General features: G+C 35.9%; 1 protein-coding gene and 1 pseudogene across 1 annotated transcript; one reads left to right on the plus strand and one right to left on the minus strand.

The window, feature by feature from the left end:
* Positions 1-2382: 2382 nt before the first annotated feature.
* LOC145946472 (uncharacterized) lies at positions 2383-2958 on the plus strand. Its single transcript, XM_083056084.1, has one exon. It carries the CDS (start codon positions 2383-2385, stop codon positions 2956-2958), a length of 576 nt encoding a protein of 191 aa, XP_082912210.1.
* A 6406-nt stretch (positions 2959-9364) lies between these two features.
* Positions 9365-17287, minus strand: LOC145946473 (uncharacterized; annotated as a pseudogene).
* Positions 17288-25254: the final 7967 nt, after the last annotated feature.

Genomic DNA, 25254 nt, shown 5'->3' on the forward strand with positions numbered 1-25254 from the left:
CTGTCCGACGCGCGACAAGCCGCCCGGCAGGCGGGAAGATAAGCTTCTCGCAACGCTATATGACAAGAAGCGTTACGTCATACACTACCGCAACCTGCAGCAGTGCACACGTCACGGTCTTCGTATCGTAAAGATACATCGCGTATTACAATTTACTCAATCCGCATGGCTCCGCGATTACATCGAACTCTATACAAAATTTAGAACACAAGCGAAAAATGATTTTGAGAAAAATTTATACAAATTGGTGAACAACGCGGTATTCGGCAAAACTATGGAAAACGTTCGAAATCATGTGGATGTAAAATTATTGACAAAGTGGGACGGACGATACGGTGTGGAGACGATGATCGCGAAACCAAATTTCCATGGTAGGAGCGTCTTTGCGGAAAACCTAATCGCCGTTGAATTACGTAAACTAGAAGTAAAATTTAACAAACCAATCTATGTTGATATCAAATGAGAAAGTCTTCTACGCTCGTGTAATGTTCAAAACGAATTCATATATTTAAGAGGCCAACTTTTCGAGCCACTATTAGGGTGTTATATTAAACTCAAGTTTATTCAATTTATTATACAAAACATAATAAAATATAAATAGAAAGAATAAACGTTTCAACTGCACGCATTCTTCTTCAGTATTATAAAAATTCTTACAAACAACTTAATCCTAAACATTGGCAGTAATAAAATTACTATGAAACGAGCAATTTAGTGAAAATTTATGCGTATTATAATGTGTCATATTCGAATTGTCGTACGTGTATTCGTTGTGATATGATCAATCTCAGAGATGATAAATGAATCCCGTAAAAATTTCATCTTTGATATGCGAGAAATTGTTACTAGTAGAAAGCACTGTGAATGATGAATAAAGATTAATTAAAATGTCAATTGTTATAAAAACCAATACGGAATTGGCACGCTTGCTTACGTATCGCTCTTCTTGACATATCCTTAGACAGACCGGTATGGTAAGACCGCTCATTTCCAACTGTAATTTTGTCTTAATTTGTGTATGTTTTTATGTGTTCGGTTAAGTATGCCTGAAATAATATTTGACCTATTTGTCTGTATATTTATTTTATGTTTGTTAATTTTTCTAAAATATCATAATACGAATCATTTAGTAACTCAGTATCTTTATTTAAGTTTAACCCGTTTGTTTGTTCCTTAATGTGCAACATCTCAGAAATGAGTCTTTTATGATAATTACTTTCGCTGTCTAAAATATTCACGTTGTCCCAGTCGAAAGTATGGTGTTCATTGATTATGTGTTCAGAAATTACCGTATGTTTATTTGAATCTAATCTAATATTATATCTGTGTTCTTTCATTCTAGTTTGTAATTGTCTCTTCGTTTGACCTCTACGTAGGATGCATTACAATCATTGTAATTGATCTTATACACATCTCAAATGTTGTGTATAAGATCAATTGCAATGATTGTAATGCATCCTACGTAGAGGTCAAACGAAGAGACAATTATAAACTAGAATGAAAGAACACAGATACAATATTAGATTAGATTCGAATAAACATACGGTAATTTCTGAACACATAATCAATGAACACCATACTTTCGACTGGGACAACGTGAATATTTTAGACAGCGAAAGTAATTATCATAAAAGACTCATTTCTGAGATGTTGCACATTAAGGAACAAACAAACGGGTTAAACTTAAATAAAGATACTGAGTTACTAAATGATTCGTATTATGATATTTTAGAAAAATTAACAAACATAAAATAAATATACAGACAAATAGGTCAAATATTATTTCAGGCATACTTAACCGAACACATAAAAACATACACAAATTAAGACAAAATTACAGTTGGAAATGAGCGGTCTTACCATACTGGTCTGTCTAAGGATATGTTAAGAAGAGCGATACGTAAGCAAGCGTGCCAATTCCGTATTGGTTTTTATAACAATTGACATTTTAATTAATCTTTATTCATCATTCACAGTGCTTTCTACTAGTAACAATTTCTCGCATATCAACGATGAAATTTTTACGGGATTCATTTATCATCTCTGAGATTGATCATATCACAACGAATACACGTGCGACAATTCGAATATGACACATTATAATACGCATAAATTTTCACTAAATTGCTCGTTTCATAGTAATTTTATTACTGCCAATGTTTAGGATTAAGTTGTTTGTAAGAATTTTTATAATACCGAAGAAGACTGCGTGCAGTTGAAACGTTTATTCTTTCCATTTATATTTTATTATGTTTTGTATAATAAATTGAATAAACTTGAGTTTAATAGTATAAATTGAATAAACTTGAGTTTAATAAGTATAACACCCTAATAGTGGCTCGAAAAGTTGGCCTCTTAAAAATATGAATTCGCTATGTTGGTATGTGTATACTCGATATATCGAAAGTGTGTCTGTATGAATTTCACTACGAGTACATGTCACCGCTCTATCGTGAAAGATGTCGGGTAATGTACACTGACACCGACAGTCTAATATATCACATCGAGTGCGACGATGTGTACGAGAACATGAAACGTGATATCGCTAGATTCGATACGAGCGATTATCCAATTGACAACGCGTACGGTATAGCACTTGCAAACAAAAAGGTGCCAGGCTTGATGAAAGACGAGAATAACGGCGCGATAATGACCGAATTCGTTGGGCTTAGAGCAAAAATGTACGCGGTGAGGGTGGACGGCAAAAAAGACACTAAAAAAGCAAAAGGTGTCAAAAGTAACGTCGTAGCGCGTAGTATAACATTCGACGATTATACGCGGTGCCTGAATGACGAGATTGAAATGACACGTCAGCTGTCATGTATTAGATCGAAATTGCATGAAGTGTATACCGCCGGCGAGACAAAAATTGCTCTAAGTCCGTACGACGATAAGCGGTATATTATACCTGATTCGACTGACACATTGCCATGGGGACATTACCAGATACCCTTATAAAATATAATATAATGTGTGTGTATGTGTATGTGTGTGATATAATGTTATGTATTTCATATATTGTAACGATTAAAGGAAAGGATGTATTAATAAAGATTTTGTATTTCATATATTTCATGTATATTTCATATATTTTATACGTTGTACAAATTATATTTTTCTTAAAATAAATACAGTCTATATGAATTAAATCACATTGTCCTTATGTATCCAAGAATTGTGTGAATTGTCAAATCCCAGCCATTTCACGTAAACCTCATCACCCCTCCTGCGCAGTACATTCTCCACAAGATACACGTACGGATAATTCGCGCAATGCAACTCATACTCGTAAAACGCTCCAGCGACAGATGTTTTACGATAGTTTTCGAGTAGATAGCTTACGGGATTAGTACGCTGCACTTTAACAATCTTAAAAACCTCCGTCGTCCAATTTGGCGTGTAACACTTCTCGAAAAGTTTCTTGTATTATACTTGCTAACGAGTACCGAGTCACCTACTTTGAATTTCGCCGGAGCGGCAATCTTTATGTTACTATATACCGTTTTTAAAAGTTTATCAGCGATCGCGGGGGTGACGTCGGCGGGTCGCATGCCGATTGTTCGGTGCTTGCGCGCGTTGTAATCCGATACGTGTCGCGGCAACGCGTCGATCCACTTGTAAGTTCCATTCAGCGTAAACATCTTCCACATGTCGTTCCACAGCGTACGATTGAATCGCTCGACGACCGATGCCTTCATTACCGAATATGTAGAATAGTGATTGACGTCATGTTTCCGTATAAGCCGTTAGTTGATATACTATGCCAATTCTAACTCAGGGGCAATGAGGGGGGGGTGAGTGGCGAGGGGAACCCAGGGCGCGGGGGAATGACGTCACATGGGGAGGGGGAATGACGTCACGCGGGGAGGGGGAAGCGTCCGCGATGTTATGGTCCGCGAGGGGTCCGCGGGGAGAGAGGAACCGCGAAAGAACGCGTGGAGCTTGTTTGTCGAGTGGTCTGCGGGGGAGGGAAACTGCGAAAGACCGCGTGTAACTTGATTGGTGAGGGGTCCGCGCGGAGAGAGGAACGCGAAGGAGAGCGCGAGGCGAACATGAGAGAGAGATGACGCACGCGAAGGAGAGAGATAGCGGTCGCGAGATAGTGCGAGATGGAGAGGTAGCGAGATGACGCGAAGGAGAGCGCGAGGCGCACGCGAGCGAGATATCGCAAGAGAGGCGTATATGCAAGAGTGAGAGATAGCGGTCGCGAGAAAGAGAGAGATGTCGCGAGGCGCACGCGAGAGAGGTAACGCGGCGAAGGAGAACGCAAAGACAGAGGCGCACGCGAGAGTATTTTTTTTAATTAATATTTTTTTTTCTTTTAATATTTTTTTTAAAATTAATATTTTAAGATTAGGAAGGGGAGAGAGGAATTTTAAAATAAATACATTTATTTTTTAATATTTAAAATAATGTTTATTATATAACTGTGTGTGTGTGAATTTAAAATATAAAATATAAAATATACAATATATAAAATATAAATTAATATAAAATGTAAAATATAATACAATAATATAAAAATATAAAATATATACAGCAGCGCGATGGTGCCTGCGAGGTGGTGGGGCGGTGGCTGCGAGGCGGCAGGGCGAAGTGGATGCGGTTTCTGCATAACAAAAAAAATTTATTAATATTTTCCTAATTTTTTAATTTATTTTAAAATAAAAAACTTACACAGATTACCAACAAAACACGATTGCAGTAAAACCGGGATTGGGGCGATGGTGAGCGATGGTGGGACTCCTTTTTTTTTTTTTTTTTTTTTTTGCTGTGGAAATCTCGGGACCACTCACTCCCTGGGTAGGGGATGAGGGTTATGTGGGACTCCTTGTCCCCCATCGTCGATCCACGTATGGATCGGCGGTGGGGTCCAAGACCTACCGCACTAAAACCTCAGCGGGTGCCTTCGCTGGCGCTTATGGGGATGGTAAGGAACTGCCGAAGCATTACTTCTTACCATCCCCTGGCCCTACCTTCTTAGGGGAGCATCCTCCCCGAAAGGAAGATACTCCCCCCCGCGAATGTTCTTGCGGTCCTTCCCGGTTGCGGCGCAGGGGGGCACCATCCCCACGCCGCGCCCTCCCAAAAAGTTTGGGGGGCGGGGTCACGGCTCGAGTCTTCCCGATTGAGCCGCCACCCCCCGCTCCCGGAACGGGGCTCCCTCTCCCTCCCAAAGGGGACGAGAGATTCGGCCGACGCTCCGGGAGCTCTACTCCCGAGAGTTCCCCCCAGAAGGGGGGGAACCCTCGCCGCAGGCAGTGGTGCCCTCCCACCGGCGTTCTGAAGCACCGGTGAGAGGGCCGCCCCTGCCGCGTCCCTTCTCGGGGGATCACGTGCAATGGGGCTCAGGATATGTTCTGAGCCCCTGTGATCCCCGTGTCCCCAAGCCGTGGTTCCCTCCCTTTGCGGGATTCGACCATCGGCCCGGGGGCACCGCCGAGGCCCTCCCCTGGAGGAGGAACTCGGCTGGGGCGGGGGCGGATGCCGCCCGACTCCCGGCCGCAGGGCTTACGCCGTGCGGCCGCCAGCCAGGCGACACCCACCCCCGCTCTCCTCAGACAAACTTCGCCCTCTCGGGCCCTCCCTTTTAGCGCCCGGCGAGGGGGGCACCGCGCCTCTCGCCCAGCATCCCGGTGTGTTTGGCCGCCTCTCTAAGAGGCGGCCCTTTCTCGGTGACATTTCTGGGGAACCTAAGTTCCCCTTCAATGTCACCGGGTCGGGAGCGTCCCGTTTGACCACGTTAATATTGACCACAGTCCCGATTGACAACGTTGAGATTGACCACGTTGAAATTGACCACGTTAATATTGACCACGTTGCGATTAACCACGATCCCGATTGACCACCGTCCCGATTGACCACGGTCCCGATTGACCACCGTCCCGATTGACCACGGTCCTGATTGACCACGGTCCCGATTGACCACGTTGATATTAACCACATTGCAATTGACCACGTTGATATTGACCACGGTCCCGATTGACCACGTTGATATTGACCACATTCCCGATTGACCACATTGATATTGACCACTGTCCCAATTGACCACGGTCCCGATTGACCACGGTCACGATTGACCACGTTGATATTGACCACGGTCCCGATTGACCACGGTCACGATTGACCACAGTCCCGATTGACCACGGTCCCGATTGACCACGTTACGATTGACCACGTTACGATTGACCACGTTACGGTTGACCACGTTACGGTTGACCACGTTACGGTTGACCACGTTACGGTTGACCACGTTACGGTTGACCACGTTACGGTTGACCACGTTACGGTTGACCACGTTGCAATTGACCACGTTGCAATTGACCACGTTAAATTGACCACGGTCCCGATTTTGACCACGGTCCCGATTGACCACATTAATATTGATCACGGTCCCGATTCATCACACACGACACGCGTTGAAATTGATCTTATTGAACGTGATCTATTTAATGCTGCGATTAATAAAATTTTTTATCTTATGTGAACCAATTAGTTGACGCAGTCTACTACGGTACGTGAGATATTTTTTCTTTTTTAGGTTTGCTGTATCTTATGTATTGCAGTGATTGTGAACCTTAAATCTTAGTAGCAAATAAGGAAAGATATAGGTCTTTCGAGGTTAGGAAATGTGTCAGCGATATTTAATTATATGTATAATCATCTCTCTCATTGCATCTATATTATTGAAACGATTAATTTAACCATATTTTGTGAGCATTGAAATATGTGAATATCATTAAGTTTGAAACTTGACAGAAATTTTTCTCTATTTTAATTAATATAATATAATACAGCGTCGGCGCGTACACTCGCCCGCCCTTCACTGCCAGGACTCAGCGACTTGGAGACTAGGAGGTGCATGCATCGTATCCAGCATCCTTATCAACACCAGCATCAGCGTCATCAACGTCATCGTCAATATTACTTTTATTATTATCCGCGTTATCTTTCAACATCGTACAATTACAATTATGAATACGAAGAGGACGAAGAGTGCGACGACAGGTTTCAACGATAACGTCAGCCTTTGCGAAGCGCACCGGGGACGTTAACGTTTGTGAATCTTCTCGTCAAGAGATTTCTGTGTATTCTCACTTGCTCGCCCTGCAGATTGCGCGGCGCGGCCTAACACGGGTCAAATTTTCTCAAGAGCGCGCACAATGTAGTATTGCACGCTGGTAAATCGTATTGAAGGTATTCTCTATGTATTTTTCCCTCTCTTAAAAAAAATACAAATTTAACGCTTTAATTGCACTACGATAAGTCTGTATTTGTTTCGCGTTGGCATGTATATGTAAACTTCATTTCTCGCAAAACCTTAATGTTAAAACGGAACAAAGTGTATTTTAATATGTCTGATGAATAGATAATGATTAAGAGTGTTTTATAAGAAGAATGATTTAGAGAATAACGTAATAAAACATAAACGCTGTATATAAGACTGCGAAATTATATATCGTTCATTGCATATAATTAAAACAATTCTCTATTCGAAAGCACAGATAACGTATTTCCTAAGGTTGCAAAATTTTATTTTGGATAATTATTCTTTATTTATAAATTATTTAATCTTTTACAATAAAGAGCAATGATGAAGAGGAATTTTTTAAACAATTAAACGATAATGACCTAAAGAATAGTATATTTATTACACGTAAATAGTAATATATTTATTGCAGGAGTTATTGCACGTAAAAAATTATTACATTACACTCGCTTTATATTAAGGGCCACCGCACAAGTTTTTTTTATAACGCGTTACTTTCAACGTTACGATTTTCTTTGTGCGTTGACTGAAGTTACGTACGAGTTTAAGTTAACGGTCAGTGCTTAATGTAATATAACGCGTTACAAAAAAGCTTGTGCGGTGGCCCTAACACACAACATCTAATTTTGTTGCACCTATGAAATCTACAAAATACTTTTTTGCATAAGAGTGTGAGCACAAAGGCGACGTAACAGCGTAAATCGTAGATGTAAACAGCGCATAAGCTTCGGCGTATGTCGTAAGTTTAACATGCTATATAGTTATTATGGAATTTAATAACATTTTTCGGAAATATTGCAATATTGACTTACGTCTTTTACGTCGCCCTTGTGCTCATACCTTAGACAACGAGAATATGAAGCAAGAAATTAAATAGAACCAAACTGTTTCTGTCGAATTAACTAAAATCTACGTCGCTACTTATAAAACGAATCAGAGTCGAAACGCTGTCACAAATACATTCGGTAGTTATAATTACAATAAAAAAAACATTCCATTTTTATTACAAATTGTCTTAACTATTATTTTTAATATTGATATGATATATTATAGATATGAATAAGTATCACATGCTCAAATGCACAGCCATGTGTCGGAGACAGAGATAAAATAAGACCGAAAAAAAATGAATGCCGAGCGTAAAAGAGAACTGAAAATTACACGTTGATGCTATACCAAATATATTTTGCTACAAATCAATCTTCGGGAATCGATCGTACATCTACGGTCGTTCAACTTGGACGAGCCAACTCTCATTTTTCAGAAACAAAATCCCGACTGCTTATATTTCCCGAAAGATTATATTTCTCCTTACATCTCTCTCTCCGCGATCACGCGTTATTATTAGATATACTCGGATCGCGCCGCAAAGCTCTACTTTTTTTCCTTTTTCTTTTTGCACTATGCATACGCTTAGTGGAGATATACATTTAACTATATTATTTACGCTTATTTCTGCAGGTCCTTCGGTTTCGACAATTTTGGCTTTGTTGGTAGTTTTGGAACTCTTTTTTTGTAAAGAATTTTTGTATTTACAGAATTATGAATTCTGTTATATAGATGTTTCTGAAATAACAAAAATAATTTTATTATTTAATGTTAGACAAAATATTATAAATATATAGAGAAAGTTGCATAACCTATTATACAGGGTATTTTCTCTACCTTAAATATTTCACAAACTACATGTTCTTAATAAAAATGTTTCAGACAAAAGTTCTAAGATTTTATGAAGGATATTAAATAGTGCTATTGGTTTGATCTTGGATAATCTTTTGAAAGTCAAATTAATAAGATAAACTAGAATTTTTTAAATAGAACTATTTTTTATTACATATATTAATTTCACTCATCATTCTGCGTATAAAAATGTTGAGGTGTGATCATCGTAAAATAAATACTTTACGAGTTATTTTAGTTTATTCTAATACTTTTCGGCTTAAAATGAAATATCAGCGTGAAATATCTTGTAAAGTATTCATTTTACAATAATACTTTTATGCATAGATTGGCGGGAAGAATCAATTGTTAATACTAATATTTGCATATAGTTAGATTGTAATTGCAAGTTGCAGTGGAATTTTTATAACTTTTTTACATTTTCAAGATCATACTAATATCACCATTATATGTACTTCCTTCTCCTAAACCTCCGAAACCTAAAACGTTGATTTTTTCGATATTGATTAGTTTTCGAGATGAATTTTCTACTGTTGCATTTAAAGTGGGGCACCTTGTATACGAGATATCTCTAGGTAAGTGCCGTTTGAAATAATTGATAAATCAAATTGCTTAATTAAGTAGAATTGGATTTATATTTGGATAATCTAATTAGGGGTGTTTGTTTTAAAATGTGCGCATATAAGTCTCATGTTTTTTACTTACTTTTCTTTAAGATGAAATTGCTTTTATGCAATTATCATAGGGTAGATTGCACATTGGACATCTTTTATGTATTAAATTATTGCTGCAGGTGCTACACGCACATAAATGTCCGCATGGTACAAATATATATAATGCTTTTTGACTTAAGCATATAATGCAGTTACCTTCTGGTCGTGGCTCATTATTGTCGTCAATAATTTTTTGTATATCATCTATTTTATGATATGTTATTTCAGGTGATGTAAGACTCTCATCCAAAAAGGAGTGACCATCCTCTGGTATTCTGTAAATTTCTTCATCGTCTATAAGAAAATATCAAAATATTTATAAAGATGTAAACAAAATTACTTATATGGAAGTAAATATTATTTATACATAATGTATTATGCGATAAGATATTTATATGTAAATAAGTTGTATTATAATTCTATATATTTATATAAAATATTTTATGAAGTATTACGATGTACATATAAGCAATTAGTGGAAAAATTTTAAGATATACAAAATTTAGACAAAATTATATTAGTTTTATTAATTGTTATGAGTATCCTATTTTTTACAAAATAAATATTATAATATACCTGTTAATATTGTAACACTCTCAGTTGTGGTAATACATTCATTATACATATTACTTTCTTCTGCGACAAAATTTTCATTAATATTCAGTAAAGTTGATTGTTCTATTTCTGTATCTAAAATTAAAAATAAAATAAAATTAATTCTTAATATTTTTATATTGATAAAAGTTTTTAAATTTAATGTGTCATTAAACGTTAAAAAACCATATTAGTAAATCCAAACAAAATATCAATACCTTATCCAACTATTTCAAACACAGACAATTATATTTTGAAAAATTAAGTCAATTTACATAAGTTAGACACGAAAGAAGTTAGTCTGAAATGGCCTTGAAAGACGCCACCCAAGGTCAAACTGATAAGGCTAATAAATAGAACTTTTTAAACCCTACAACTTTTATTTGAAACGTTTTTCTCAAAAATGCTTTATTTTCGAAATATTTTATCGGTCCGGGACTTTTGGGACACCCTGTATATATTGATAATTTAATGTAGAGATATCCCAATGTTATAGCCCGAACTATAACCAGTAGTTATTAGAAATTAGAATTTACTGAATATCTTTATAGAATACTGTAAAACATTTTTGCTTATAAAAGAGCGCTCTCGACAAACGCTCGTCGCGTGAAAACGCTAACGCAGCGAGACACGCGCGAAGCACCGGAAACCGCGAGATGCAAGCGAAGACCAGGGACTTCGACCTGCTTCGCTTGCAATTAGACCAAAAACGCGTGAGTATTGTTAACCAATCAGAGACCTGTTTCCAAGGGCCTCTCCCGAAAGAAATCCAAGAAACAAAGAGGATATAGGACGGAGAGCCCGCCCGCGAAGGCAGTCTCGAATACAATTCCTAAACATCAAGACGTGGTCGCTAATAAGAAACCAGAACATCAGAACGAGACTCACTAACAACGACCTGAATTATTGAGAGGAATACGAATATACGCTCATCGAATGTTACGCGAATATATATTTAACGAAAGGACGAGAAATAAAGCGAAACCATATTCAATCCGAAATAAAAGTGTATTTTAAGAGAAAGAAAAGAGTACAACACTCCTAACTTCCTACGAAGTCCTGCACGACCCGAGGATCCTCATCCTTAATTCGGCGCAACCCCAGTGCCTTGTTCGAGGCACACAACACCAATAAAAAATTATTTTATAATTATTAGATTTCGGATGTTTATACAAAAACGCATTTTACATTGAATCCACATGAATTTTTGTATTTCGAGTAATTATTATATCAGTAATACAGTAAAAATAACATATATACACATATGGTTTGTATATGAAAATTTATCAAAATTCTATTCAACTCAATAAAAATATGCATTTGCATAAAATCTGCAATCTAGTAATTGTACAGGGTATCTGTTTTAAGTGATATAGCAAAATATGTTCTCAGTGATGCATTGTAGAAAAAAATGCTTCCAACAAAAGTTGTAGAGTATAAAGCAATATATTTAGTCATGTTAACAGTTTTATCTTGGGTTGCATCACTAACAATAAGATTAGATAAAGGTCAACTTTGATTTTTTAAAAAAGAACTTTTATTTTTTATAACACAAATTTATTTTACTTGTCACTCTTCACACATGTAAAAGTATTAAAATAAAATCATTGAAAAGTGAATACTTTATAAAATATTCAATTGTGATACTTTTTAGCATAAAATGTAAAATATTTTACAAAGTACTCTTGCTTTTCGACAACCTTACTTCAATATTCTTATTATGATGGAAAGAATCAATTAATGATAAAAACAAAAATATTTTTAAAAATTCGATTGTATTTTGCAATTACATTGATCTAAATATATGCAAAAAATGTATCATCAATCGATTCCGCTTCCGCCCCATTCTATGTATAAAAGTATTAAAATAAAATTATCGGAGTGTTACTTATGAGATATTACTCATTTATATCAAAAAATATCAGAATAAAATGTGAAATATCTCATAAAGTATTTACTCTTCGATAATTATCTCAACACTTTTATATCCAGAATAATATAATGAATAGAAAAAATCAATTTGTAAAATAAAAAATAAGAGTTCCTATATTAAAGAAACCAAAGTGTGTATGTGTTGACCTTGATTTGATCTTAGTAACCTAACCTAACCTAACCCAAATTTTAATACGACTAAATACATTACTTTATACCATGAAACTTTTGTCTAAAATTTTTTTCTAAGATATGTACATTATAGAAGAGATATTTTGGTATATACCCAGCAAACACAGAACATTGCGGCAATGTTGCAATATTGCTGTAATGTTGCTACAATGTTGCAACATTGCCACAATGTTGTTGCAATGTTCTGTGTTTGCTAGGTAATTACAAATTTGGCACTTTGTATATTGCATTGCTAGTACAAGACTATTGTAACTAAGAGAATTTAATTTCTTAATTACAAAAATATAAAAATTTCTTATGTTTAAATACAAATAGCTGAGATATAGATTTAAAAATTTTTTTACTGTTAAAATATTTATGAATTTGACTTGAATTTGCAATAAATGTAAAATAAGATAATACAGCGTCAAAGAATATCTTTTATAAAATATTTAGTGGAAAAGTTATATTTATATCATGATTTACTTTAATTGTCCAATCTTTAAAATTATTCATTTTCTTTGAAATGCAATTTTACCTGAAGATTCAATGGATGGAGAAATTTCCTCTTGCCTTGATAAACTATTGCGAGAACGATGTTGTCGTCTTCGATTAAAATTTTGAGTGTGTCTAGTTTCAACTAAACATGGAATAAGATAAAAAGATTGTAATTTATTACTCAAGCTGTATCTATGTGTGTACACTATAATTGTTATACTAATTATAAGCTAAATAGTTCATATTGACCTGATTCTGGAATTCTATCTGAAAGTAAACTTGCATCTATTTCTTCATGATCATTGGCTGCAATCAATAAAGTATTACATATAATTTAAGTTTTTATAAATTCTAGAAAAAAATTAGAAGATATTTTAAAATCTATTTAAAATATGAATATACATTTTAATAAAAAAGTTATATTAATATTTACCTTCAGGCAGTAATTCTGGTTGCTGATAATGTTGATTAAAGCGTGAAAACATATGCAAAAAATGTTCTAAAGAAAAATCTCCATTTATAAGAGCACTTTGTCCTTCTTTAATTTGAATATTTCTTTGTTTATTAGATCGTGTGCGTGGTCGTCTAACACGTATATTATTTCGCAAGCGAGAATAATCAATTTCTTGGTTAGTTATAATTTCCGACAAGTGTTCTATAAAACAAAATGATCACTGTACATGCAACATATGTATGTAAAAATGTGAACGCAATATAAGCAAACTGTCAAAATATATATGTATTATGCAGAAGAAAATTTTAAAAATATATATATATACCTAAAAATACCCATAGATTTGGATGAACTGTACCAACTTTTTGATTCACAATGTGGTGGAAACTTTCCACTAAGTTATTTGTACGAACAGGACAATTATGTACAGACACTTTGGATGCTATAGGTAACCAAGTGTTACGTAAATAAGCCATGAATAATAATACATTTGGATAAGTTGCAGAAACGCGATCTGCAACATTTTGCATAAGATTCAATGAATCCAAAAATAAAGAACTAGGTGCTAATGCCATAGATATGGCCATGGATAACAATTCGGCAGGTGCACTATTTAGCTGTAGGCGTCGCCATTTTCTATAAAGCGCCTAGAACACAGAAGAAAAAAAATTATTAACATAATGCAACATTAAACATTTGTACTTTTTTTTAATTATTAAATATACCTGTGAATAGTGAAACCAACAACCATGAATAGAAGCAGCTGGAAATTGCTGATTCATTATTGTTATAGCTGCCTTTTCATAATCCATCATAATAAATTTTAGATTTTTACTTAGACCAGGTACAAGTGAAACGATTTTTTTCCCACATTGCCTTATACAGAGAAGCAGAACGTACCTCACATAACACAAAAACTACCGCTATGCCCTATATCAATAAAATAGTTTATAAAATTCACATGTTCATAGGAAGAATTCAGATAAAATTACTAACGCAATCGACTATTTGGTCGTTTGCGCTGAGCGCGAAACAAAAAAAGGAAGTAATAAAAACAAATAAAGAAGTTAAGGTAAAAGTACGAATTCCTGAATACATTTGTTCCTATTCCTGGACACTTTTGTAGTTTTAATCTTTAAATAATAACAAGATTTCTAATATATAGAAAATAATAATAATAATACATATTCTCTTTTCTTGCATCTTAAAGTTTTAGTTATATAATTGTAAACTTGTTGTTCTTATTTAAAGATTAAAATTATACAAAAGTGTCCAAAAATAGGGATATGTTAAGAAGTTGAAGTACTTTTACCTTATATTATCCTATTTTCTTTTGGTGACAATGATGCTTAGCGTAAATGGTCTCTCTCAGATAGCAAACTACATTAATAACTTTATCTAGGCTTGACATATACATTGTGACGTGACGCCTCGGGAGCGTCGTCACAAGGGCTACGGCTCGACCGAGGGGGGGGGCAAGGAAAACGCTTCGGGAGTCGTCTCTCGCACCTGAGAGGAGGCGACCTCGAAACCGATTTTATTTCTTTCCGCGATACCTACCGATATTCTTAGACCAGCTTTTAAGGGGTCTCGAGACGACTGCCTGAGTGGGAGGTGACCTTAAAGAATTGTGAAACAGGACTCAAGAAATCCAGAGAAGATACCGCCCTGGAAGGATACCGATGAAGACACCTCCAACTCCCAGGTCACGTATCGAGTTCCCGTCATTACCGCCGCCTTAAAGTCCGATCTCTAATACACATTCTTTATAGATACTGCCGAGGATAATACAAAGGATACCGACGAGCCCCCTCATGCTGCAGAATGGGTGGAGGGCCCCGCATACGGCTAAACGCCACATCAGGAGGAACTGGAGTAAGGCCCGGCCAGCCTGCCAGTTCCGACACCTGAAACAGCCATATCCGTCGTACACCACTATACAACCACAAGGATACCGAACGGTGACGACATATAGTACCCCCGGAATCCACGGCGATGACGCGTGGAAAGACGGGCAATCGATGGGTGGATCCACACCCCCTCGGCGGTTGAATATCGACAGGATGCGCGGGAAATCGGCGCGGGACTCGAAGGACCGGGAGACTCTCTCGAAGAGAGACACTGTTCGGCGAGCGATACTACGGTGAGGACGAACACCGAAGCCTTCCGACCAGCTGACGACTGCGCCGCAAATATTGTAAGCCGCCGCTCAGGTAGAAACTAGAAATAAGTTCCGGTGCAGGCTGGCGTCGAGTTTACGTTCATACCGGGAATACCGTTGCATCTCATTAACGAGATATTTTCCATTACCGCTTTCGTTTGGGAGCATTATCGTTCCGTAATTATCGATACCGGGAGGCCAGCTTACACCGGGTACCGCGAGGGTGTCCCTCTCAGGGAAGTTGCCACCGACAGTCGTAGTTACTAAAATTTGTACTACCATCTCGTACCGTACTGTATCGTGCCGTATATTAAAATTAACTAGCGTGAGAGTTATCTCTAATTATTCAGATTAAAATCACGGGACTTAAGGAGGGAATTTGCGTGAGTCGTTCTCTGCGAGTTAGCGTTACCGAATCAATAGCAACTCTGCGAGAGTCGTACCGTTCACGAAATTACCGTCTAGGATTCCGATAGAGTCGAGGTACCGATTTTGCTTATATCTGATTTACGCGACCTTCGCGCCGGGAGCGAAGGACTCTCGAGACGCAAGTAGCAATATCAACGTTCTCGTCGATCAAGTTTCCGTTTCTTTTCCGATTATTTAAGGTGATTAGGACGTAAGATTATCGTGGCATATCGGAAACAGTCCGCTCTGAGATCGTTCGCGAGAAGTAAGAATTCCATGTATTTATTCGCCACATTTTGTATAGCATAGCGATTACGTACCGGGTGTCGTTTCCCGACCGAATCACCTATCGTAGTACCGTTTAATTATTTAAGTGTCTGTAAAACCTCGTTGTCCTGTATATTTAAGTATAGTTGTGTGTAAATTATCATTGTTCTATACTCTTCATGTAATATTCATTTTTACTAGATTTAAATATACATTGTTAATTATTGTAAAACATCTGTCTTAATTCCCCTAACGTTCTCTCTCACCGTTCTCTCCGGTATAGCTATTTCCCCTGGAACCGCGCCCCTCTGCCATATACGGAGCTGCCGGACTCGTATCCCGTATCGCTATTTTGATATCGTTACCGCGGTGCGAGGAATCGCGCCTGGCGCCCAATAACTAATATCGATCCCGTTATTTTGAATACTGAGATACCGCCGGATTACCGTTTACCGACTTTTCCGATTTGCTACCGATTTATTCACCATTGCACGCTGTCCCCTCGGAATCGGCGTTTCCGAGATTGGCAACGGCGTCGCAACATATTTCATACATATATTACGATTAAAAATTTTTTAGTAAAACATACCATATCAGCATAGCGAACATGTATACTGTACAATTGAGTAATATTTGGTTTTTTTGGCACAATCTATAAATATGTACATGTATATTTGTAAATATTATAAAATAATAAAAATATATGTGATAATGTATGTATTAATTAATATATTTTATTACGTATACATATATATATATATATATATATATACACATATATACTATGGGTATGTAATACTTACAGAAAATGTACCATCTACAAATATTTCACTTGCTTCAGAGAGTACATTTAATAATACATCATTACTAAAGATAAGCGCTATTTTGTTATCAATTGATATTGCACAGCCTTTATAGATACTTTGTGTAGGTTCATATATCTCTAATTGTTGGTGCAAAGAATATAAATCATTTGGAATCTTTGGGCGTGATTTTGCTATTTCACGACTCAATACGGTTTTAATATTATTATATGAAATGTATGCACTAGCTAACAAATTAGTGCGGCAAACTGTATCAAATATAACTTTGAAAGGTTTTGTTGTTTCTTTGCTTAATTTAATCATTTCTCTTTTCATATTGCCAATTTCTATAAAATATGGCTCTTCCGGATGATTGTGCAATACATCCAAAAATATTAATTCTCCTTCTTTCCGCAAGACCGCAGAACATTTCTCAGTTCTGCGTTTTGAGCACCGATAAATATGATCATATCTATTGTCCCTACAATAGGTATAATTCTTATAAACATACAATTGAGATCCATTTTGTTTTCCTTCTATAATTTCCATCTGGAAACATAATAAATAAAAATATAAGTACTCTGATCACGCTTAGCAAAAATTAGTGCCTAATACATTAATAATTAATTATATTTAAATTCAGCAAAAATTTAAAAGCTAGGGATCAATTACATTAATGAGTAACTAAGTGCTTATTAAAGCATTGATTTCTGCTCAATCTCCAATTATTATTTACTGAAAAAAAAGATTATTTTCTATAATATCTTCTTTCTAACCCAATATTCTTAAAATGAAATATGAAAATTTTCTCATGTCGTAAAAAAATGTTCAAAACAATAATACAAGAGGTATGCCAAAAAGAACTAAAGTAAAATTAAAAAATACATATTTTAAGTCATATAAAACAACACATTTCTCAATTTACTTCATATACAATATGCAACATATTTGCAAAAAATTGTAACAAATAAAATTTACAATAAAATAGAAGACTCTGGTGTTAAGTATTACAAACAAAATAATATAAACATGCATGCTTCTCATGACCCTTAAAACTATTTGCGCACAACTTATCGCACTAGGCTCTTAATTAGCATAGTACGCAAATATTTTTAAGGGTCATGAGAAGCATGCATGTTTATATCACCTATTATGCATATTTGTCTTATATATAATAAAGCAAATTTTTTCATCTATTTTACAATTATCTTTATCTAATCTATTGCTGAAGATGGTCCGAAATTAAAACCGAAACGTACAAAATAAGTAGTAATACTATGCCAGTTCTAACCCAGGTCCTCTGAGGGGGGTGCGGGGCGCGGGGGGTTCTCCGTGGCGAGGGGTATGACGTCACGCGGGGCGGGGGTACCTTGTTGGCGCGGGGGCTGACGTCACGCGGGTGGAGGGGGATGTTTCGACAAAGGAGGGGGAGTTTTCTGAGTGCAATATTTGTAGATGGTATCTTTACGACTTCTTTTATGAGGGTTCTTAGACATTTTCCCCAAAAAGGTATAGCCGTTCTTGACCCGTTCGTAGCCGTTCTTGAGCCGTTCAAAGCCGTTTCTGAGCCGTTCTTGACCCGTTCGTTGCCGTTCTTGAGCCGTTCGTAGTTGTTTCTGACCCGTTCAAAGCCGTTTCTGAGCCGTTCGTAATCGTTTCTGACCCGTTCAAAGCCATTTCTGAGCCGTTCGTAGTCGTTTCTGAGCCGTTCGTAGTCGTTTCTGAGTTAGCGTTACAGACTGCGATAAACGAGTGATAAACGTTAAAAATATTAAAGATACTTTTATTAATGATAATGATATAATGATATCTTTAGATGTTAGTTCATTATTCACAAATATTCCTAAAGAGTTGGTTTTAAATGCCATTAAAAATCGTTGGACTGACATTGCTAAGAACACAAATTTCAATTTAGCTCAATTTTTACATGCAACCGAATTAATTTTAGATTCAACTAGTTTCAGCTTCAATGGTCAGTTTTATGAACAAATATTTGGCAGCCCGATGGGTTCTCTTTTATCACCTATGCTAGCAGATATTGTGATGGATGATTTGGAGACACAATGTTTATGTTAGTTAAGTGTCACTGTATCCATATATTATAGATATGTAGACGACGTTCTTGCTATATTGCCACGTACAAAAATAGATGAGATATTAACGACTTTTAATAATTACCTGAATTATTACTTGAATTTCACATATGAAATTGAAGTCAGTTCTTCCATTATACAACGATCATTCGTTCTGACAATAGACTCATTACTAATTGGTACAGGAAACCTACATTTTCAGGAAGATATATAAACTTTTTTTTCCAACCACCCTTTAAAATATCAAATTAATACTATTTATAATCTGGTTGATCATGTCATTCTACTATCCAATGACATTTTCCATCATAAAAGCATTGAGATGGTGAATGATATCTTACTTCATAATTGTTTCCCTAAACCCATCATCAAACGACATATACAAAAAAAGAATTAATGTATTAAAAAAATCGTAATCACAATAATGATTGTGATATGAATCGTGGACAATCTGACAGAACATCTTTTATTTCATTGCCATATGCTAAAGATGTGAGTTATGATCTATGTCGTGTTATGCGTGGCATTCAACGTCTATAAAATAACAAAAAAAAAAAAACTAAATACATTGATTAAACGTGGTAAAGATAGTTTACATAATGATCAGAGAACTAATGTTGTATATAAATTAGATTGCAAAAACTGTAATGCGTCATATATCGGCCAAACAAAAAGGCGCTTACGTACTCGAGTGAAAGAGCATTTTAACAATATAAAATTGCATGAAACCAATCATTCCGTTATAAGTAAACATAAGTTGGAATTCGGACATGAATTTGATTTGGACAAAACCTAATATATTACATAATGAGAAATATGTGAAAAAGAGAGAAATCGCGGAAATGTATATTAAAAAATTCAATAATACAATCAACCTACAAAGGACACAGATAGCTTAAATAAAATCTATGACAAAATAATAAAGGTCGCTTAGCTTGGTTTCCTATTTTTATATTTCACTCACTGACAAAGTTTCATACTGATACAATGTTTCTCTCTCTTTAAAATTCAACAAGATGTTAATGATTTGTTTTAACTCAAATTTGTGAAGTGTTTCAATAAGAACATGTGTACTCAAAATTATATAGCAAATCCATTTATGTATATTACTGCTTTTTGAATTCAAACCGTTTTTTTTTTAATTAATTATTATTTCAGTTTATACTTGAAAAGGACCACAACCATATGGTCGAAGCGTTGTAACTTCTATTAAATAAACAAATTTTGGCTAGTTTGGTCGATTAATTTACAACTACCCCTTTGATTATTGTACTAGCGATATAAAAACAACTTAAAAAATTTAAAATTTTTATTAATTATTTTATTATTTTAATAATATTTAAAATTAAAAAGAGATACTCACTAGACCCATAATTCCTCCCTGACAGGTTCGGGAGGATATGATTCCTCGCCGAACAATTTTCTGAGGCAGAAGACGTCATCTCACTAGTAATCCTGTGCCCATTCCACGATCCCCTCCGCGTCGTCCCATAGCTCGGCCAATTCCCGCCGATCGCACCACCGATAATTTCGTACTTGTTCTATATGCCGATGATTAAGGTATCCACCGATTTGGATGGATTCCTCGGTTATTTTCTGAAAATCGACAAATTTGGTAGATAATATTAATAAACAAATTTATTATATAATAATAAAAACTTACCGGCATTGTGAATATAAGGAACAGAGTCCTCAATAAATTTTCTAGCAGGTGGGTCTTCCAAGATATTATGTCTATTATTTCATGAAGTCCTAAGGATATTCTTGTTAAAAAAAAATTTGGGCCCAAAATGTCTCCCGATCCAAAAGGCATTTTGCACTGCACTTAATAACTTAGCTCGATGACACTTAGCGATACTTAGCTCAGCGACTGCTTTAAACTTTGTGATGAACATCGCAGAGACAGACCCTCTCTCCATAAGCTTCAGCCCCATCCCCTCAGATAAATCGTAGTAATAAATATCTGTTTATAAATTCGAGCGGTTGGACATCAGCGCTCACCGTAATGCTATACGCCATACGCTGTTTTGTTTATACCTGCGGAAAGGACCATGAGAACGCTTAAAAGAGAGAGAGAGAGAGCGTGAGGTGTTTATGAGAGATAGCGCGAGAGATATGTCGCACAGTGGTGCCATATACGTGAATCACGGAAAAAATTATATAATTTATTAACTTTTAGAGATCGGGCTTTTTTGATGATTTTAATAGTTTTCAATTGCACACATATCAATATTGTTATATTAGAAGAAATAAAACATCAATATAGATCTGATAAAAATTAGTTATATAATATATTTTTATTTAATTAGTGATGACCAATCTAAACGCGTGTTCAAAACAAAAAAAAATATATTTTATAACAAAAGAGGTATTTTATAATATCTTTGAACTGAGCCTACTAGCCCCGGTCTCCTCTAGTCTTCTCGTTATGCATTTATATTCAAATAAAACAAATATAAACATTTTTCCATTTTTTTATTATAAATATAAATAATCGCACTAAATCGCAATTGTAATTAATTGCATACGATAATATAGTATGATTTTAAATTTATATAAATTTCTGATTGAAGGGAAATGTAGATAAATGGTGAGATTTATTGAATGATCAAGATTAGTAAGGGGATTTACGATTTTATATTATTCTTTGCATAAAAAAAAAAATCCGATTTAAAAACGAAATAAATACGCTTTTATAAAGTTATTATGTCAAATTTGTGAATTCCGTACAATAATTTTCAATATAAGATCTTCAAAAAAAATTGTAGGAATATATGGAATAAAAGCATAAAAATTTCATATTCGATGATACTTTAAAATTTTCTTCGGAACGACTCTAATGATGTCCATAGTTTTATAAGCGTTGGACCGCTAACAATGCGTGTTCATACGATTAACAACGCCAAACTCATAAGTCTCGAATCTTCAAATGTATGCATGATGATGATCGAATCGACGTTACACCGTATGTTCGATCTCGATCCATGCATTGATGTATCTTTTGATCGATTGGTTAAAATTACCGAGACAGTAGATGTTAAATTTACACAATTTTCAAATATCGCGTCCAATGTAACGAGAATCCTAAAGAAGTATCAAATGTAATACGCGCTAGCGACGCCTTCAATAAACATCAACTCATCGATTGTGAGCTGGCAGCTTTAATTTTTAGTCCATAATATGTAAGAAAAAATATATAAATAAAGAGTTTTTAAAGTCTAAATTATGATGTAATTTTTGCATGCATTTCCATTCTCCATCTTTCTCCCACCCGTAAGCAGCTCTCATACATAACTTGTTGCGCGGTCCTTGCGGGGTCTGACGTCATACGGGGAAGGGGAAACGCCAGGCTAGAGACTGAGAGGTAGCGTGAGAGAGAAGAAAGAGATAGCGCATGTGAAGGAGAGATATGTCGCGGCGAGGTACACGAAAGAGTGACAGATAGCGCGAGGCTAGGAACCGTGAGAGAGATAGCGCGAGAGAGAAGAAAGAGATAGCGCGAGGTGCATGCGAAGGAGATTTTTTTTTTTTAAATATTTTTTTCCAATATTAATAATAATAATTCTTTTATAATAATATTCTTAATATAAATGGGAGGAAAGAGAGGAATTATTCTAAAGTAAAATATGTGTTTTTATGTTTAAAATAATTTTTTTTTTATTCATAAAATAGGTATGTGTAATATTTATAATTGTGTGTGTGTGTGTGTGTGTGTGTGTGTGTGCGTGTGTGTGTGCGTATGAATATGTGTGTATGTGAATTTAAAATTTAAAATATAAGAATATATAAGAATATAATAATATAATATGAATATAATATAAAAATATAAAAAATATAATAATATAATATGAATATATAAGAAAAATACAAATAATAAGATAAATAGATAAACAATATAAATTTAAAATACAAAATATAAAAATTTTTAATGCGTCGGCGGCAAGCGGTTGAGCAGCGGCTGCGAGGTGGTGGGGCGGTGGCAGCGAGGCGGTAGAGGACCATTATGGGACAGCAAGGGGTCCCTTCTGCATAACAGAAAATTTTTTTTATTAATTTATAAATATTTTAATTTATTTAAATAAATACTTACAAGTATTACATACTGCCTCCATGACAGGTTAGGGAGAATATGGTTCCTCAATATCTCGGTCTGAAAAATTATAATGGTTCCTCAATATCTTGGTCCGAAAAATCATAATCCGATGATTCGCATGATGCCGATGGTGATGGCATATCCATTCGACCAATATATGGGTCCTCAGATCCTTTAAAGTAAACCACACAGCTTTTATAGCGACGTCGAAAGCATTTGATATTGTTGTGTGCTCTGAAGCATTTAGATAAACCGCCAGTTGTTCTTAAAATATCTTCATGAATTTCTATAAAATGGGCCAAATCTTTTGTTTGGGGTTTCTGTACACCGAGTTCACGATTTCGTAGAAACTGTACCACCGAAGACACCTTCGATTTTTTCTGACTCGCCATTTTCACAACACTTGTAGAATTCTCACTTTAAGTGTCCCAGCACAATCTCCAAAAGTTTATTTTGTGTAAATAGGACACATATCACATGGAAATATCTGACACAATGATTTTCTACAATAGCAACACCATCGACAATCCACTGCATTGTGTAATTTAATCACATGCTTTCGTACAGCATACATGTGTCCGAAATCTTGAATAGAGATCATACATGAAGTACATAAAGCCAGAGCACCACCCGTAGAATAATAAAAGTATATGGCGCAAACTTTTGTACGTCCGTTTAGCGCAAGGATTTGTGAATTAGACACTACCTTGTCGTGAATATCCGTAAGGTCCTCACTGCGATCACTAATATAATTACTGTCACTCAACAACAATGATCTTCGTCAGATTCGTCTACATTGTTATCCGACAACTCGTGATCTTCATCAGATGACTCGTCTAATATTCTCTCGAAATTATTATTTTCCATTTCTTTTTAACTCACTACACTGTGCCACTGACACTTCGCATAGGACACTTTAACTCGTCGAATGCTAAAGACTTTTTGACGCGGAGACCCACTCTCCATAAGCTTCAGCCCTATCCCTCTCAAAATTATCGCAAAGGAATATCATAGTAATAAAATCGAGTGCTATCTGTTTATAAAAATTCGAGCAGCCGAACGTTGGCGCCGATACGTCGCAATTTTTCCTTAAAAGATATTATGGAAGATGTTTCGCTCTCGTTTATGGGAGATTTTCTGCGAGGGTACAAAGCTGCCGAACGTCAACGCTTTTACATTTTCACCTATAAATAACGTTTCGACATGTTCGTCGCAGCCTCATCCCCCTCAAAATTTCCTAAATTTCCACAAAAGAATATCTTAATGATAAAATGTCCATAAAATGAGAAACATAGTTTTATGGCTTCTAGAGCGCTCCGGTTACAAGCAGCCGAACGTTGGCGCCGATACGTCGCAATTTTTCCTTAAAAAATATTAAGGAAGATGTTTCGCACTCGTTTATGGGAGATTTTCCGCGAGGGTACAAAGCTGCCGAACGTCAACGCTTTTACATTTTCACCTATAAATAACGTTTCGACATGTTCGTCGCAGCCTCATCCCCCTCAAAATTTCCTAAATTTCCACAAAAGAATATCTTAATGATAAAATGTCCATAAAATGAGAAACATAGTTTTATGGCTTCTAGAGCGCTCCGGTTACAAGCAGCCGAACGTTGGCGCCGATACGTTGCAATTCTTCCTTAAAAAATATTAAGGAAGATGTTTCGCACTCGTTTATGGGAGATTTTCCGCGAGGGTACAAAGCTGCCGAACGTCAACGCTTTTACATTTGCACCTATAAAATGTCCATAAAATGGGAAACATAGTTTTAATGAACTCTAGAACGCTCCGTTGACAAGTTCGAGCAGCCGGACATCGGCGCTTCCATAATAAAATTATATTAACGAGGGTACAAAATTGTCAATCATCGGCGCTTGTTCTATACCTTTTTGGGGAAAATGTCTAAGAACCCTCATAAAAAAAGTCGTAAAGATACCATCTACAAATATTGCAGTTTTTTTCGCATTTTACCGGTGACGTAATGACGTAATGGAGAGATAATAAAAGATTCCCGATGCCGGAGAGTCGTCGTGAAGCGGGAGCGAGAACGAGTAAGGAGCAAGCGAGATGACCAACATTAAACAGTTCCGAAGTCTCTCTTGCGAGGCCTCCTTTATC

This window comes from Prenolepis imparis, unplaced genomic scaffold (assembly GCF_030444845.1).
Source record: "Prenolepis imparis isolate NDT839.2.m4 unplaced genomic scaffold, iyPreImpa1.0 SCAF_16, whole genome shotgun sequence".
Classification (NCBI taxonomy): Eukaryota; Metazoa; Arthropoda; class Insecta; order Hymenoptera; family Formicidae; genus Prenolepis; species Prenolepis imparis.